Source organism: Lissotriton vulgaris, chromosome 7, assembly GCF_964263255.1.
Source record: "Lissotriton vulgaris chromosome 7, aLisVul1.2, whole genome shotgun sequence".
In the NCBI taxonomy this organism is placed as follows: domain Eukaryota; kingdom Metazoa; phylum Chordata; class Amphibia; order Caudata; family Salamandridae; genus Lissotriton; species Lissotriton vulgaris.
Genome location: NC_141695.1, coordinates 608,232,971 through 608,252,429, shown reverse-complemented (window position 1 = coordinate 608,252,429; position 19,459 = coordinate 608,232,971). Strand labels below are relative to the sequence as shown.

At 43.6% G+C, this 19,459-nt stretch overlaps 1 protein-coding gene across 2 annotated transcripts in view; it reads left to right on the top strand.

The window, feature by feature from the left end:
- The window catches only part of MYO15B (myosin XVB), a 961,787-nt gene that overhangs the window by 345,983 nt on the left and 596,345 nt on the right, over positions 1 to 19,459 (top strand). For both annotated transcript variants that reach the window (XM_086930750.1, XM_086930751.1), the window contains 3 exons: positions 442 to 677; positions 12,006 to 12,184; positions 12,338 to 12,410. In XM_086930750.1, the coding sequence (XP_086786876.1) occupies positions 442 to 677; positions 12,006 to 12,184; positions 12,338 to 12,410 (488 nt within the window). The remainder of the gene's footprint in view (positions 1 to 441; positions 678 to 12,005; positions 12,185 to 12,337; positions 12,411 to 19,459) is intronic.

Here is a 19,459-nt window from a genome sequence, read left to right as displayed (position 1 = left end):
ATGAGTGATCCTCTGAGGGTCGTGTTGGGATCGGTGTGAATCTGGAAGTGCATGTGCTCGGCGGTGGTAATGATATCGTCGGTGTTGGTTGAGATTCTGATGGAGTCTTTGTGGACGATGGCGATTCCGCCTCCCACTCCGTTGGTGCGGTCTCTGCGGGAGACCTTGTAGCCCTGTGGGATGGCTATGGCGATGTCTGGTGCTGAGGTGGTGTTCAGCCAGGTCTCCGTTAGGAAGGCGACGTCGGTGGAGTCTAGGAGTTCCCAGAGTTTGATGGCGTGTTTGCGAGCGGAGCGAGTGTTGAGGAGGATCTCCTTTGCCTGGCTGTCTCTGTCTCGCCTGTGGTCTCTGTTTTATGTGTATAGCTCTTTCTTTGCTCAGGCCTCTGTTTAACACTTTTTGCACCCTCTCATCCACCTCATATCTCTATTTTCTTTTCAGATCCTTCGCTTTGTGGGGGACACCCGGCTACAAGACTGGCAGGAGGTAACGCTGGGCAACTACATCGCTCAGCGGGTTCTAGCCCACCCTGCTCTGCGTGATGAGGTTCTCAGCCAGCTGGTGTCCCTGACGTGGCAGAATCCAGTGGCCGAACAGAACAGGCGTGCCTGGCTACTTACCGCTGCCCTGCTGGACTGCATCACTCCCTCACCCACTCTGGAAAAGCCACTTCTCAAGTAAGTAATGGTTAGCTAGGCTTTGTGATGCCTCCTAGTCATTATTGCGTGCACTCCCTGTTAATGTTAGATTCAAGATAATTGAGGACTCTTTGTTAAGGCCGCTATCGTCCTTGGGTAACATGGCTAATTCTGACCTCTGAGTCAATTTATTTGGGGGGGGATTCGTTTTAAAATTTTGCCCAAAGACTTAGACTTCATGGCCCTTATGTGCTTGTTGGGTGGTTTATGTCCAAAAGTGAGAGCATGCTAATGCTGGGCCTGGCAAAACATTGACTGTGGGACGGGTTTGGTGGAAGGACTGGGCAGTTACATTCTCTGCCTCTGGTCTCTTTGCTTTACTTCTAGACCCGTTATTAGTGATCTTTTCAGGGACACTGATTACAGAACCATTCAGAGTGGCTGGACTATATTTTCTGATTAAAAGGAAAATTGGTTCTGTCGGGTAGTGAAACAACTAATTTGTAGATTCTATCTGCATTTGATATTAACACCTCCCTCTGACAGGAATTCACAACAGGTTCTTGCAATAAATGAAAAGAAAAGCCTGTATAGAACTTTTTATATCATTATATTTTTCAAAATGCGTTCAAAGTAATTCATAAATGACTGTCAATATCATAGTAAAATAGTGCAACATGTGACAATGGTGAATAGTGCTTATGTGACACATACAATATGTACAGAAATGATTTCCAATATAGATAGTTTATACACATATATACAAGTTCAACTTTCAAAAGAGGCCATCCATTAATCCAAATTTACAGAATCCCATTTGTTGCTTTGTCAATTCTATTGGGTTTCTGGAGTATTGGGGCCAATTGGAAAAAGTGTCGACGTTTCGACCCTTCGCGTGCCAAGATGAATGAGGTCGCAGCGGGTCTTTCTCAAGACAGATGTAACAAGCACGACAGTCCTAGAATTCAAGTGCCGTTGAATCACCTGGACTGGATCGGATTGAGGTCCTTAAATCCGTAACGAAAGGGAAAATATCCAAACAATTCACGGCTCGGGAACGCTGCAGTTAGTCAGCTTCATATGAAAAGGGACTATATTTTCTAGCACTGGCTTTTGCAGATCATCACAAACATACATAGAGCAGTGCCAATAACTTACAGTCTCTGCAAAACATTAGTGGAATATTTGGGATGTCTTCTGAACAGTGAAACTCCTAGTTGCTTGTTTTGACCCGCAGGTCACCGCTTTCATTTCTCTGTTCGGTCGCCCGAACTTCACAGCACACTCAGTACCGGCAGCCCCTCCTGGCATACGTGGTGCAGCAGTACATGCAAACAAGGTGCTGGTCCTCACTGCACGGCAGTCTATAACACAATCGATCCTCCTGGCATACAGTGTCCCAGCTAAGGCCTACATAAGTCTTGGCACTTGACGACAGCAATAACTTCCATGGTGGCCCCTCCTGGCATACGAGGTACCGCAACAATGTGGTACTGGTTTCACTCTCCCTGCACAGCATACAGTTCATTACTATCTTCATGGCAGCCCTTTCCTAGCATACGGCGGTCGCTGGCCTGATTCTGCACATAGGCAACAACCTGTTTGGTGCAGCAGCCTTCTCCTCTCACCTCGCACCAGGAGTCTGCTCGACAGGGCTCCCCACTGGACCGGGCTCCCTTCAACTCGCCCCTCTTTCACACTGGTATTGGCAAGCAAGCCGGCAGGTACTGGTACTCCAGAGCAGATGGTCTTCATTTCCCTTGATGATGCCCCCTCACCCTGAAGGGAGACTAGCAAGCCTTGGCCCCCCTAACCTGGTCAAAGGCAGACGTTTTGCAAAGATTCACCTCCTCACGCAGCTTGTCTGTCTCCTTGGCAGATGACAAATTTCTGGGGTTTATTCTATTTATTTATTTATTTATGCGTTTTTATATAGCGCGGACTTTGCTTGAAGGCGTCAGAGAGCTTCACAATAGGAACTGTGATGATACATGAGGAGAAAATTACAAGTGAACAAATTACAAAAGCAGACGTTAAGTTACATGAGGTAAAAGAGACAATTATGAGCAAAAAAAATACATGAGGTAGCAAACAGTGCATTACAGGAGGAAAAGGTGACAAGTGTGCAGGTTACAAGAGAAAACAAAGTACAATTAGAGGTATAATACTGCAATATATGCTAGACACTCAGGCACAAGAACAAACGTTACGTAGACAATCGTGACACTTGTGCAAGTATCAAAAGCAAACAAAATGTGAGAGGTAGCAAACAGTGTGTTACAAGAGAAAAGTGGCGTGTGCATGTTAAAAAAGAGTACTAAACACAGGTACAAGGATAATACTGGAATAAATGGCAAATACTCCAACCACAAGAACACACTGGGAAAGCACTTCCATAGTCATGGAGAATAGGATTTTTTTCAATAATGGGAGGTCTTCCTTCAGATAATAGAGAGGGCGTGAGTTACTTTTGGAGGTGACTTTGGAGGAGGAGAACTTTGAGGTCCGTTTTGAAGGCCTGGAAGGAGGTGGTGGTCCGGAGCTGAGGCGGAAGGGAGTTCCAGATTCTCACTGCGTTGCCTGAAAAGGATTGGGTCATCAATCTTTCCTTCTTGAAAATGGGAGGTTCAAGCAGTAGATTTTCCGGATTACGTGATGGTCTAGAGCCTCCAGAGAGTTTCAGTTTATTCGCCAGGTAGCGAGGAGAGGAGGAGTGCAAGGCTTTGTGGGTGATACAGGCAGTCTTGTAGATAGCTCTAGTCTCGATGGGAAGCCAGCGGAGGGTGGATAACATCGGTGTGATGTGGTCGCTTCTTTTGGCCCCATAAATGAACCAAGCTGCTGAATGGAGAACAGATTTAAGGGGGACAAGTGGGATTTGGGGAGGCCAGTGAGAAGAGAATTGCAGTAGTCCAGTCTGGAGAGGACCAGCGATTGCACCAGGGTTTTAAGGTCCTGCTCCGGGAAGAAGCGACAAATTCCCCAAAGAAGGAGCAGTTGGTATCGAGCAGACTTTGCAGTGGAATTGATGTGGGAGATTAGATTGAGTTTTTTGTCGAGTATGACACCAAGGCATTTGATGGGTTTATTGTTAAGTAGATTCACCTGATCCATCCAAGATTGAACCGAGGGAGGAGAGAGTGAGGAGGAGAGGAAGAGGAATTCATATAGTCTACTCCAGACACCAATTGTGATATAGGGTCTAAGCCTTTGAAGTGTTATGTTGGGGTTCTGCTTCTTTTAAAGTGTACACTCTTCTTCTTCCTTTTCCTTTTGAAAGGCTGTCTGTCACAGCGAGAGAGACTTCAAAGCTCATAGCTCCACAACACAGGCCATAGGAGTGACTAGAGTTCACACCTGTATGTCAGCCACAATGATATGTGCTTTAAAAAGTTAATCCCAGGGTCCCAGCCTTACTCTTTATGACTTCCTTACCAGCTCCATCTCCTTTCTTGTGATCTCTCACTGAATCAAAGAGCACCCTTTAAAGTAAACTGTTGGAGTCTCTCTCCCTTCTTCATTGTGTCACACCCAGCTTTTAGGAATGCAGCCATACATAAATCTGTCGGGGAAAGGTTTCTCTTCTCCTCATGTCTTCGACATGCAGGCTGGGTCTCCCAAAATAAAACACAGGGTCTGCCTTGTAATGTATCATTACAGGCACACTTGGACTCGGTGTATGTACACAACACACGCACTATCCAACTCTATTACCTCCATGTATTGTGCACCACAAACACGCATACAAGGCACTGTACAACACAGGCCCAAAATACCTAAACAACTGCATTGACTTCTACCAACCCACCAAATACCTGTCTTCAGCCTCACTGTCACTTGCAAACACTTCTCTGTATCCGCAAAAGCTGAACAGGAGGTCTGCATTCTACCCCATTGCACCCAAAGCCTGCAATGACCTCCCTCTACACATCAGGGCCTCCTCTTTGCTTCTTGAATTCCGCAAAAAGCTGAAGACCTGGTTCTTCAATGAATTCTCAGAGGCTGACTCCCTACACCCTCATGCCCACACCTATGCACCGACTCCAGCTACCAGGTGATCAGCCGTGCTATACAAATCAACATAACATACAGTCGATATGCCATTCATTCTGTATGCACTGCTCATTACTGTAGCCTATCTGTATTGTGCCACCGTGTACTACATGCAAACATACCCTTTACTAACACACATATTCACCATGCGCAGACTGTATAATGCTTGTCTTTTCATGTATTGTACTTCTCACAAGCACACAGACACCTAGCGGGGGTATTTAGACAAAATATTGAGTTGTAAATATCGGAAAATAGAAATATCAGGAAAACAAAATTGTGATACAAAAATATTGTGATGCAGAAATATTGTTGGCAAGAATATAATTTTTTCAGTCAATTAATATGGTTGTTAAGAATAGGAAATGTAACCCCTCCAATGTCCAACCCTTTTTCCCTACTGTTGCACAGACTGGAGTAGGAATAGTAAATGTAACCCCTCTGAAAGGCCAGTGCTTTCCCTACGTTAAACTGATTGGAGTGGAAACAGTAAATCTTTCCCCTCCGAAGTCCAACGCTTTCTCTACTGTTGCACAGACTAGAGTGGGAATAGTAAATTTAACTCCTCCAAAGTCCAACACTCTCCCTACTGTTGCACAGATTGGAGGGGGAATAGTAAATCTTACCCCTTCGAAGTACAACGTTTTCTCTACTGACAGAGGTGGGAATGGTAAATTTAAGCCCTCCGAAGTCCAATGCTTTTCCTACGGTTGCACAGACTGGAGTGGGTATAGTGTATTTAATGCAACAGTAGGAAGAGCGTTGTACTTCGGTGGGGTAAAAGTTACTAATAATATGAATAATAATATAATATAAAATATATTTTTTAAATAATTGTGTTACCTTATATACATATATGTATATGTAAAAATACAAACATATATATGTATGTGTGTTTATATAAGTATATATTTAGATGTAGATTAAATATTAGTGAGATTTATTTAAATAACATAGTAATGGTATATATTAAAACATTTAAGAATGTCTACTTTAAAGTATATGTATATTAAGAAACAATATTTTTGCATGTTTTTTAACAATATTAATGTAAAACGATGTTTTTACAAAAATATTTTTCTACTTACCTCCAGGACATGCGCCCTATAGGGATAAATTGTAATAATGGACTCCGGGGGTAGGGTTACAAACGGTGGGGGATGTGCAGTGAGAAATTAGTAGTCTCTCACATCCTTGTGTTTGGTCGACCTGTTTCAGCTAAGGGTAAGTGCTGGTTGAGTCACAGCCGCTTTCTTCAGGACCAAGGTGTTAAGATAAAAATATAAACAAAATTGTGAATGCACACACACTAAGGCATGCATAAATGGGGTGGTTTATTCGTGACTTAAGATTTTCACCCAACTTCTTGGAGTAAAAATAAAGGTCGAATACAGTGGGACAGACATAATGCATGAAGACGTGGTAGGATTAAAAAGCACTGATGAAGATAACCCAGAGCAGGCGTAGAAGGTGCATGTCGTGCAACATGCTCATGATGCAACTGGACAAATGTATCCAGTTTTCCATGCCCAAGTGTTGTATTCAAGATGCATGCAGTTGTCTAAAACATTTATGGGTCCATGTGTAAATACCACCACCCATACCATTTCAGTTTGTATTGTCCTTTATAATATTATAGGGCAATTTCATTTTAAAGCGCTCTCTCTTTGCATTTGCCACATACCACTTGTTGTGACAACGAGCACCTCTCAACACTTTATGCCCATTTCATTCAACTGTAATCATAGCCTGTAGTGCCATCAGGCAGAAAACCAGTGTTGCTTGGCCCCATACAGTGGATGTGTACAGGGATGCGTGGTCTCGCTCTTCTGTGTTTTCACTTAACTTATTTCTTTATGGTAAAAAGAAGCATGCAGCACAACATTCACTGTGTGACATGCCATTAGGTATAAGTGAAAGGAGAACCAGAAAATGGATGGAAGTTTTCCCCTATGTCACATACTTGCTCTGCCACCAAGTAGGGCAAAATGGATCACAGGGGTAGGCAGCGCCTATGGTCGCACTCTGTGGAGGGGAACAAACAGAGTACCATCAGCCCAATTTTTTTCCTCAGTATGATACAAAAAAACTGCTAAGGTCTGTGATCGCTCCCAGACGGGTTGCGACCTCCAGGCGAGACATCCTCCCCCTCACCAACTTATTTCATCAAGGTCATCCGCCTGCCTTCATACCTACTGCGGTCCTGCCTTGGATCTGGATATTTCTCAGACCCCGGCCCCCGTGGACTAAGGAGTGAGGTCTGCGTCCCAGGGTTTGCGCGTTAGCACGCGTATGCCAACGTCATGCCGGCCACGTGGCTTCTCTCATTGGCCACTTTTGTCATGTCCCTAATTGGTAACCCCCAACTGTAAATTAAGTCACTACAGACAGAGTTGTGTTAGATTTCACAGGTGTTTTATAAGGAGAAAATGTAAGGTGCGGGTGTGTGTGTAAAGGAACATTTTGCTCAGCTGATTCATAGTAGTATGCACGTATTCTGGTCACTTGGGTCCAGACAAACATTGAAATGTACATTTGGGAATGCATTATATTCAATCATATAACTCACAGGCCAGGGTGCTACTATGCTCTGCACCGGGGAAGGGAACCACAAAGTTGCTTCCACATAATGCAGAATACGTCATATATAGCTCATGGTATATGGTCTAGTGTAGTTTCCTTAGGGTATCTAAGGGGTTACGAGCAAATCAGAGAAGGCCCAGGGTTAAGCAATCAAAATTTATTAACAATACTTTTAGGGACAGTATTATTTTCAAGGCATGTATTATGCGATGTCACCCCTGAGTACTGGTATTCATAAAAAGTGCCCCTATACGCACTAGTACAGTTATCAAAAAAAGACTCTCATGGTCTTGGGGCCTTTTACTGTTCCAAGTAGCAAGATTTGGAAGGGCTCGTACAATAAATCTTGTACACTCATATTTGTTCAAGTAAGTCAGGTATCTGAAAGACCTGTACATGAATCTTGCAGATCATTGGATGTAGAGAGGTATGGCCTGTGTATCTCACAGAGAACGCGTTCCAAGGTATGTCATCATTCAGCCCTATATTCTGTATGGACAAGTGATTGATCCATCACTGTTCTTTCTCAAAGAGCCGACTCAGTAGGTTGTCCTGACCAGCTTCCAGTTGTTCAATTACAACCCAGCGCATGTCATTTTGTGTGTGGCCTTCCTCGTGGTGTTTTGTTTGCATCTCACATTGCTGCGATGTTCGCAAATCCTGGTTTTGACTTTCCTGCTGGTCATTCCTATGAATCGTAACTGACAAGGCCATGTTTTATTATAGTCCAAATCTTGCCTGGTTCCAGATTGAACATCCTTGTAGTTGAAGTCAAGTGGCAGACGCTGCAATTGCCACAAGCGTAATGACCCACGTCATTAGGTAGACCCCAGTTATTCAATACAGTGTTCCTTTGTTCTGAGGGTCTTTTGGGGTGTGTGGAGACTAGACAGTCCTTCAGATGGCTTGCCGTCTTGAAAGAGAACAGGGGTTTCTCACAGTTAAAGTTCCCTGTTTCTAGTTTGAGACAATGCTTGTTTATGGCTTTTGTCACTTAATTGGAAATTGTACTGTAGGTTGTGAATCATGTTATCGCAGTGGCAGCCTCCCTTCTGATATGTTCCTCTAACAGGCCTTCCCTGTTTTGATTGCATGCACGTTTCCGGGTAGACCTTATGATTTTCTCTGGCTGCTCTCGGACCAGTAACTTCTCTGGAAGGGATTTTGCTTGTGCATTGAAGTCTTCAATTTTACTGCAGTTTCTCCTTAGTCTTTAAATTGGCCATAGGGTAGATTCTCCCTTAGTGCTCTTGGGTGGAAACTGTCAAATTATAGTAAGGTGTTCTTGTCCGTTGCTTTATTGTAAGTTCTTGTATGTAGTTTTCCATTCTCTGCAAATATTGTTACTTCCAGGAAAGTGATTGTTCTGCCATCTACTGTATGTGTAAATTACAAATTAGTGTTACGTTCATTGATCCATTCCAAAAATGGGTCCAGTGACTGTGTCTGTCCCTTCCAGATGATCAGAATATCATCTATGCATCGTTTCCATAGTTTTATTCTTCCTCTGTAGCGGTTGTTAGTACCCAAGATATGTATTTTCTCAAAGATGAACCCAAAGTCCTGCCACACTAGGGGCATATGTGCTCCTTATTGATGTTCCGAATTGTCTGTCAGTAGAGTATTCCCTTTAAAGGCAAATAAATTCTCCATCAGGACCAAATGTGCACAGTCCCTTATGAACCGGCGTGGGCTATTGTATTCCCAATTTGTTTCGTCCAGTGCATCCCTGATGACGGTCATGGTTTCCACCTGCAGAAGGCTGGTGCACAGACTCTCTATGTCAAAGCTCATCAAAAGATTGTTCTCCGGATCATAGTTAACTTTGTTGGGTAGGCTAAGCAAATACTGGTGTCCGTCAAATAAGTTGAGGTGCCCTGTACCAAAGGTTTCAGAAAAAAGTCACTAAACTGTGAAAGTGGCTCAAGGAAGAAAACTACTGGGCATCACGGTGGTGGCGTCCGGTTTTTATCAATCGTAGGGAGTGTATAGAAATACGACATTCTGGGACATGAAAGTCTGACTCTTTCTTTGGGATGTCACCTTTAGATTCTGACTTTTGTTCTTGTTTCTTAGTTCTGGAGTGGGATCCCAGGGAAACTGAAATGGTATTGGCGGTGATTTTTACACATAGACCCGTAAATGTTTTAGACAATGGCATGCGTCTTGAATACAACACATGTGTGTGGAAATCCAGATGCATGTTTCTAGTTGCATGATGAGTATGTTGCACGACACATTCCTGTGGCGCCAGCTCTGCATTATCTTCATCATTGCTTTTTAATTCTACCATGTCTTGATGCATTATGTCTATATCACTGTATTCGATTTTTACAGCTTCAACAAGAAGTTTATTCGGTACTTCTGTAATTTGCTTGTAACCCCTTACATACACTACACTAGACCATATTCCATAAGCTAGTTATGGTGAATTCCGCAATATGTGGAAGCAACATCATAGTTCCCTTCGTCGGTGCAGTGCATAGTAGCAACCTAGTCTGTGAGTAGTATGATTGAATATAATGCACCCCCAAATGTACATAAATCTTTTAATGTTTGTCTGCACCCAAATGACAAGAATATGTGCATACTACTTTGAATCAGCTGAGCAAAAATGTTCTTATCACACACGTCCACACTTGTAATGTTATCCTTATAACACGCTTGTGAAATCAAACATGAGACTGAAGGACAATAGTGGGTTCATTTTACAGTTGGACAGGAGTGTCCAATGAAAAAAGTCGCCTGAACTGCATGACGTTGGCACACACACGCTGGCGCGCAAACCCCGGGATGCTGGCCTTGCTTCTTAGTCTGCTCGTGCCGGGGTCGTAGCAATATCCAGATTCCGAGCAGGACCGCAGTAGGTATAAAGGCAGAGGGACGACCTTGACGAAGTAAATCAGGGAGGAGGTCCTGCTGGAGGTCGCAAACCATATGGGAGGGATCACTAGACTTGAGCAGTTTTTATAATTAATACTGAGGAAAGAATTGTGCTGATTGTACTCTGTTTGTTCCCCTCCTCAGAGTGAGACTTTAGGTGTAGCCTCCCTCGGGATCCACGTTGCCCTAGTTGGTAACAACATGTGTAGATGACATAGGGGAAAACGTCCGCCTATATTCTGCTTCTCCTTTCACTTATACCTACTGGCATGTCGCACAGTTAATGTTGTGCCGCATCATCTTTTTACCATAAAGAAATAAGTTAAGCAACAACACAGGGAAAGAGACCACAGATCCCTAGGCCACATACGCCATAGGGCACAACACAACACTGGCTTTCTGCCTGATTACACAACCGGCTATGATTACAGTTGAATTAAATGGGCAGAAAGTGCCGAGAGCTGCTCATTGTCACAACTAGTGATATGTGGCAGGGAGCGCTTTAAACTGAAATTGCTCTTTAATATTATAAAGGACTATCCAAAACGAAATGGTATGGGTGAGGATTTTTACACATAGACCCATAAATGTTTTAGACAACTGCATGCAACTTGACTACTACATGTGTGTGTGGAAAACTGGATACATTCGTCCAGTTCCATGTTGAGTATGTTGCACGTTACACGCCTGCTGTGCAGCTCTGTATAATCTTAAACAGTGCTTTTTAATTCTACCATGTCTTCATGCATTGTCTGTCCCGCTGTACTCGATCTTTACAGATACTACACGAAGTTGGGTGAAAATCGTAAGTCGTGAATAAACCACCTCTTATACGCATGCCTAAGTGAGTGTGCATTCACTATTTTTTTGCCCTAACACCTTGGTCCTGAAGAAAGCCAATGTGACTCAACCAGCACGCGCCATTGACTGAAACACGTCAACCAAAGACCAGGATGTGATAGACAACTAATTTCTCACTGCTCATCCACCACTGTGTTTAACCTACCCAGGAGTCCATTATTAAAATTTATCCCTCAAGGATGGATATCCTGAAGGTAGTTTTAAAAATTCACTCACAAATTTACTCCATCACAAGAAAAAAGCAACTCTGCTGTAATTAGGCGTTGCAGCACACCTAAGATGCACTCGGCATCTTAAGTGGGAACCCCTTTTGGAACCCGATGATGAAGCATGCCATGAAAGAGATTAGTGGGTGAGGGTTCTTTTAAAAAACTGATTTTTTTTTCTGAGACATAAGTTAATTGACAAGAGTGACAGTTTAATGGCACTGTAGTAAGCTGGTTTTTCCTCAGTTGCCATATTGTTTTGCTTTCAATATCTACAGTACACTTACACTGAAATGTCAATAAATGCTTATTAAAAAATAGAAATGCTGCCTTGAATCGGAGCCTTATAAGTCTACTTCTATAGTCAGCAAGCGCACTGAAACCCATTAGCATAGCAAAGCACTTAACGTGTTTCCGGTAAGCCTTGGTTTGATGACTGAGGTGTTGCTATGACGGAATAAGATTTCTTTTGTAACCGTCATTGGCTTACACTCCTCAACTACGTAGTGGGAGCCTCGATCTACCTTACTTACGGACAATTGTTTGCACCAAAAAGTCTTAGCGAGTTTGTTTATTTTGATATTCACAGTTGTCATTTGATCGAGATACCACCCTAACACGGCACCCCTTTCTACCTCAACTTGCACTGTATATTGCCCTATTCCCACCTTTGGATAGCTTTAAGCTTCCTCATCCTTTGACATGGGCTCTCAGCTTTGCATTGCACAACACTTTGTACCACACATCAACACTAACCTTCGACCCCTTACTATGTTTACAGGTACGTTTCCGACCACGGGCTGGATGGATATCGGGCCATATGCCAGAACAAACTCCTGAAATCCAGTCAGCAGGCAGCTGCTGCCCCTAACGTGTGCCGCAAACACCCGCCCACCCTGCTGGAATGGACGGCCAATGAGAGAAAGGGGAAGATAGTGTTGGAGGCATACACCTTCACCGGTGAGTGCTAAAAGTGTCATCAGGTCTGATGTCATCCCTCCTTACTGCCCCTCCCATACATGATAAACTCATGTTCATGAGTGCACCATCAGTGCTTTCTAAGTCTCACCTGGCTCACTAATGCGCTCTCTTTTCATCTCTTGTGCTTCACAGAGGAGATGTACTCCACTGAGGTGGATTCTTGGGCGACAGGTGAAGAGTTTGCCTCATGGATCCTCCAATCAAGGTAGTGTATGAGTGAGTGTAAGGTTGTTCCTAGCCTAAACATGTATGCGCCAATCTGTTATTCTTATGTGCTTGCATTTGGACTTGTATGTCTGAGCTTGTAGATGATGGCTTGAATCAAAGTTCCATTCCAAATTCACATGTGTTGAAGATCCTAACATCTGGTTTTCATTCCGTATCATAACTACCCAAAGAACATAAAAGGATGCAAATGAAGCAGTGAATGATTTAGGGATGGTTTTCTTTTGAGAAAAGCAATATTGAGTAATCTACTTTGAAGAGTTTGAATTGCCAGTATGTCTCACAGTTGTCCTTTGAAAAAGAATTGTCTTTGGCATGTTACAAACTTGGTGATTTGGCATAGAGTGCACAGTCTTCGAAAAAGACAAATTGACTCAGGCCTTTCACCTCACATCTTACTCCCATTATGACATCTTCCACCTGATGATACAACCAATTAGATATTGTATCAACATGATGAACTATACCAGAGGAACACTTTGATGTCAAAACCTTCCACGAAGACGTCATCTCTCTGTTCTCCAGTATTGTATCTTTTATAGATTCACATGCTTGAATCTTCCCCGTCATGGTGGAAGTCCCACAGTAACAGTAATAATAGTAGTGCTAAAGCCTTAGCATTAACTCCATTTAAAAACAACAATATTTAGTAACCTATCTACATTGTTTTAAAACATCCAAACTTCAGCCAATCAGAGCTGAGACCCTGTAGTACTCATCCCCTGCAGAGCCACCAGACCTAAGATTTTTTACCGCACGTTGTGTGTTAATGAGTCTAACCCTGGGCGTAGTTTGCGTAGTAGCGCTACGCGTAGCTACGCGAAGTGCACTTCGCACTTTGCAGGCTATGCGTAGCACTACGCAAACTGCATAGTGTGGTAGGCAATGCTGTTCGCAATGATTGCACAGTGCCGAATACTTGTACGCACTGTGCAATCATTGCAAACAGCATCTTGCACAGTGCAAGCAGTCGTTTTCAGCCGCTCTAGTAGATTTGTACTCGAGTGGCAGTTTTCTCAACGCGGACGGTTAGTTTCTCATTGCGAGGGGTCGCGAGCATACGCAACCACGGGCAATGAGAAACCTGACCTTCCCACGTTGAAAATCTCGCCGGGAGGTTTATTTTCCACGCTCGCGATCGGCAACCTAATGTTGCTGATCACGAACGAGGAAAAAATCTCGCCTGGATGTCATTTTGCTCGCTCGCAATCGCCAACTTAAAATTGAGGACCTTGAGCAAGCAAAAAATGCCCGCTACACTACACGTTTTTGCACTGTGCTACATGTGATTCGCGTAGCGCATAGTTTGCGCAATTACGCGTCCATTACCACTGTCGTACCTAAGCTCGACACAAAATATAAGGCTTCTGAAAATTCCCCCACATGCCTAAATGGCCACCTTTGACCGGTGGAGAGCCAAAAATCATGCATCGCCATGCATGGCCCCACCGGATAAAGAAGGTTACCGCCTGCACAATAATGCCAAAAGATTTTCTGCCCTGGTGGCCACCTCCATTAGAGCTTCCAATGCCATGGCCACCCTAGGGAGATACGACCTCAAGATGTGGTCAGACATCTCGTCTTTGCTGGAGTATTTCCCTGAAGACAGGAAGAAGGAGGTGAGAGACATTCTATTGGAACGAGAAAGGCCTCTACCGAGATTGACATTGCCATGTCCACCACCTTCAGGCAGATTGCTGGAGCATTGGTGTTGAGTTGCCAGGGATGGCTTAAGGTCACCACTTTCCTCCCTGAGGTGCAGGCTAAGGTATTTGATATGCCGTTCGACGAGAATGTCTTTTTGGTAAGCACATCGATGAGCCGCTCCAGTCAATCAAATCAGATACTGACATAGCCAAATCGCTCGCATCTTGCAGCAGAGAAAATTTCAGTCCTTTCGAGGCAGAGGTAAAATGCAATATCTCTCTCAACCGCAGTTTCAACAAAGGTTTCAGACTTACTCTGAACAGGCCTATCGTCCATTGTATTTAACCCAGGCCTACCGCCTGAACACAACACCATCTTATTCAAGGACATTGGCATGCCAACGCCCACCAGCGGCTGGAAAATCTCCGGATACCAACAGGAGACAATAAGAAGCCGCAGGCTCCTGCCACCACAGTTCCACTTCAGTTCGGTTCGCCTTGTCCAAATTCTTTGAAAAATGGAAGTTCATATCTTCAGACAAATGGGTGTTAGACGTTTTCCAGCATGGTCACACACTGAAATTTGTTCAACAAACTCTGGATTTTCCACCACGGAAGACATCGCAATTTTCCAGTTCTCAAAAAGGAAATTCGATTACTCCTCTACAGTAGCAATAATAGAAGAGGTTCCACGCGATCAGTGCTATCTGGGATTCTACTCCCACTTCTTCCTCATCAAGAAGAAGACAGGGAAATGGACGCAAATAAGGGACCTCAGGATATTGAACTGGTTAATCAAAAATCAACTATTCAGGATGCTTTCTCTCCAGGAGATCCTGCTTTTCATGGATGCGGGGGACTATCTCCCCTACCTCGATCTGCTGGAAGCATACTTTCACATCCCCATACTTTCCAAGCATCGCAGGTTTCACTGGTTTTAAGTGGCAAGCTTCACCAAGTGCATAGCCCCTGTGGCAGCCATTCTCCGACGGTCTGGTCACCAGGTATTTTCCTACCTGGACGATTGGCTCAAAGCTCTTCCTTCAAGGCAGCCAAGCAGCCTGCAGACCCCTGCCAGCAACTATTTCAGTCTCTAGGGCTCCACCTCAACAAGGAAACATAATCTCTCACCCCTTCCAGGTGCTGGTTTTCCTAAGAGATGTCCTGGATGCAAAGCATGCAAAGGCCTTTCCCACAGCAGAAAGGATTTCCCATCTCCAAAAGATACCACGTTTACCCTCTTAAAAAAAGTCAGTTTCTGTAAGGACATACAAATCTGTGCAAGGGATGATGTCATCCTGCATCCCATTATTCCCCAACTGCCACCTACGCATGAGGCCTCAGCAAGAACAGCTTGATGCGCAGTAGGCTCAATTTCCGGGCTTCTTCAATGACATCATTTCCATAACCTCAGACATGACCTCAGCAGTTTCCTGTTGGATGAACAAGGATATAATCTCTCAGGGCCTCTACTTTCTCCATACAACACCACAGAATGTGATGACTTTGGATGCCTTCATGGAAGGATGGGTAGCACCCTGTAGGACATAGATATACATGGCATGACAGGAAGCGTCATGCCACATAAATCTACAGCTGAAAGCAGTATTTCTCAGCCTTCAAGCCTTCCTTCCAAGGATCAGAGGATCTTCGATCTTCGTCAGGGCAGACAACACCACTACCATGGTCTACCTGCTCAAACAGGGTGGGACAAGATTTTAGGTTCCCTCAGCCCAAGCACAACAGATATGGGAGTGGCTGATAACAAATGGCATCTAATTAAAGGTGGAGCATGTTCCTGGAGTACAAAACGAGTGGGCAGACTTCCTCAGCAGAGACACCAAACAATGTCGCTAGTGGGAGCTCAACCACAAGCAAGCACAGAGTCTTCCAGTCGTGGGGTTATCCAACCTTATATCTATTTCCTACATCCCTCAACAAAAATGCAGTCTTCGCCAGCAGCGTTCCTCAGCCAGGATTGTGGGAAAACGCCTTCCACTTCTCTTGGATAGGGATGTTCACTTACGTATCACCCTGTTCCCTCTCATTCCAAGAATTATACAAAAAATTAAAGAAGTACTGTGTCGTCTCAGTCTCATCGTCCCAGCGCGGGCAATACAATACTGGTACACAAGCTTTATCGCCTATCAGAGTGCTCTCCCAATCAGGTTCAACCAGCAGAAGATCTAACTGGTACATTGGCTCAATCGCAAGAATGCACAGTTCAAAGTGGCCTTGACTCCTTCTGTTCCTGAGTCAAGGTGGCACAGTTTACGTATTCTCTCTTCTCTTTAAATCAAGTCACAGCCTTTCTGGATTCACAGGCAGCCATTTAATGGTTGGGCCAAAAAAAAAAGACACAAAAGAGAATATTAATTTCATGTAAATCAGCCCATTATGTTTCCCTCCCTTATACTAATACCCCTTATAAATGTTTACCTAGCCAAGCTATTAGTTTCAAGCAGCTTTTCTATTATTTATGACGACATGCAAAATAAATGTGCAATATGCAACATAGCATTATTATGCTTTAGTGTAAATTTTAAAAGCGCACACAGTTAATACAGCGCACACAGTTAATACAGCCCACACAGCAACATGCTTTAATGTTTTAGATAGCTTTTAATGCAAAAAAGCATTTAGCCCCATGTGTAGTGTTTGGTGAATTTGTTAATTGACACACATTATAAAAAGAGGTGTTTTAAACTAAAAATGTTTATCAAAATATGCAATAAGTCAAAGTCTCTTAAGACAGAAATAGTTAATTTAGATTACAAGGGATGAGCTGGGAAGAGAGAAACATTCTATTAATCTTGAAAGCTAAAAAGGCCACTTTTCTCTACACTGCAAAAACACTTGTTAATTCAGCTCAAGCATTTCAGACTGACTAGGCCTTACTTTCATATTTTTCATGGGCCATGTGTTTTTAACTTGCACCAAAATGTGCGTGGCAATTTAAATGCAGTCTGTCGGAAGCACAAAAATAAACAATGCCTGGCTGCAGTTGAAATCTGCTCCATCAGCCACAGTCTCTTTACTGTAGACAGCGCTGTTTCCAGAGACCCCTAAGAATTCTAGAATTTAGATCACCCCCAAATACAGGTATATGACATCAGCACTCCTATCAACAATGGTCATAGAGGACTTTGAAGAACTGCTAAGGATAACATTAGGGCCATGTCCACCTTCTGCAGTTGGAGTATATTCACATCACAAATTATTTCTTAAACTAACACAGAAGCACACATAACCACTCTACCATCCGTACACATAAGGACAGTAGGCCTCCTAAAGCCACATTCTCAGTCATTGTCACTCTGGCCGCCTCAGCTTTAAACACAGGAACATGAGTGTGGAACCACCGCCCAGGAGCAAACAAAGGTGAGAGCACTTCAGCCAGGAACCTAACCTCTGCTAAGGCCCATTGGTGAAGCCTCCGCGCCTCCTGGCTCCCCTGTTAGGCAGCGATCATATTTTTTTACATTCCAGTGATGAATTGAACAAAATATCCCAGATACAGTACAAAGAAAATTATGAAATGTGGGTTTAAATTCAATTATAGCCCTGGCGGCCAGACTCAATGGTAAAGGCTACCTCATAGTGAACCATATAACCTGCTCCTGACTGTCAGCTACAGCAGCTTTCCATTTCACAGGCTTGTTAATACGTTTTTTTATTGCATTTTCAGTCATTTGCATTACAGTTTAAACTTTGTGGAGTAGATATTAAGTTTACATCCTGAAAAACAAGTCGTAATCAGTGTGACACACAAGTGGGGCACATTGCTGGTGAACAGTCATGACGTGAAAGAGTACACATGGTCACCTTTTTCTTGATCTTAGTGGTTAAGGTATATGTGCGTGCCCTTGTCATATTTTTACCCAGTAGTTTATGACGTTGTGAACTCCAATTTCAATTCTCACACATCGGTATCTAATAGAGTCGTCTTAAGGTAAGAGGTCCCTGCTGGTGTGCCTTGCCGCCACTCCTCAAGCAAATAAAAGTGCAATATCTTGAGAAAAGTCCCTTCCGGCCTATTGATAAAGAAAGGACGCTCTTTCTCTATTAAGGGATTTTTAGCAAGGAGAACGTCAAGAACTGTAATCTAACCTGCACTCCTAATGTAATTCCTTTTAGCCCCCCACCCCTACCTGCATTGAAGTGACTTTTATAATCAATGCCTTCTTTTCTTCCATCACTGTACTTGGGGGAAAGGAAGCTTCCCCCCTGATTGTGAGAGGACACAGCAACACATTTCACATTATCGAAGCCTTCACCTTTAAGGTCTCCATCATTAACCAACCCAGCTTCTCAGGCAACATTTTTTGCATCTCCCATCCTTTAACCTCCTGATGTTCAAGAGACAATCAATGACGAACAAATATGCACTGTCTTCTCCAAAGAAGCCACCATCATCAATAGACATCTCATTACTGTGAATAAAGGAAGAGATACCACTCGCAAGCACAGGTGGCTGTCGACTTTACAGTACTGATGTGGCAAGTAGAATACTCTGGATTACCTCCAAGTGACAAGGACCCAGTTATGTGCCAGGGACTTGTGAATTCTCCTTTAAATATTGGAAAGCTCATGGAAGGCTTTTTTCCACCTGCCCCTGCCCTTCCCTCGCCGCCTCTAGGTTGGAATACTGAAATTCATCTTCACCTACTCCACCCTGAAAAGCAAATGATTGTGATAGAGTGCTCCCAGCAGATGTCTTTGAAGCTGATACTGTAGGTAGGGAGTTATATGGACAAAGACCATCAACGTTGCAATGAGGTCATGCAAAGAAGATTAGCATGAAAACTGTGTGGGGCCAAGGAAACTCTAAGGTATATTATGCTCCAAAGATGTCTGCTCCTGGTGCTTTGATATTCTCCCAAAATCAAAGGATAGAGCCACCTCATCTGGCAACGTGAAAGATAAAATGAACTTTTTTCCCCTATTTACCATTATGGAAAAACCTAAAATATATTTGGAGGCAGTGTTTTAATTCTGACATCATCGTTTCCTACCCCCTTCCTTAATACTAGGGTAGACAAAACGTTCGATGTTATCAGCTGGGGCCGAGAAAACTTCATCCAAACCAGTACTTGTCTCCCCCATTCCACTGAACTTTAATGAAAAAGTTTCATGCTTTCGAAAACTTCACTGTGAAGGCGGCAAATGCAGTGTCTATACTCTCATGATCCAGTGAGGTTATGTGGGAGTATATTTGTTGTTGCACCACACAATAACCACCGTGTTGTTTAGGTCAGAAGCAATTCTGAGCGGCAGTGGGTTTGTCTGAAGAAAAAGTAGACATTTCTCCTCACCATTGCTCGGGTCCACTCCGGCACAAGATTGGTGAAACATCACAGGGATACAGGAGGGGTGCACTTGC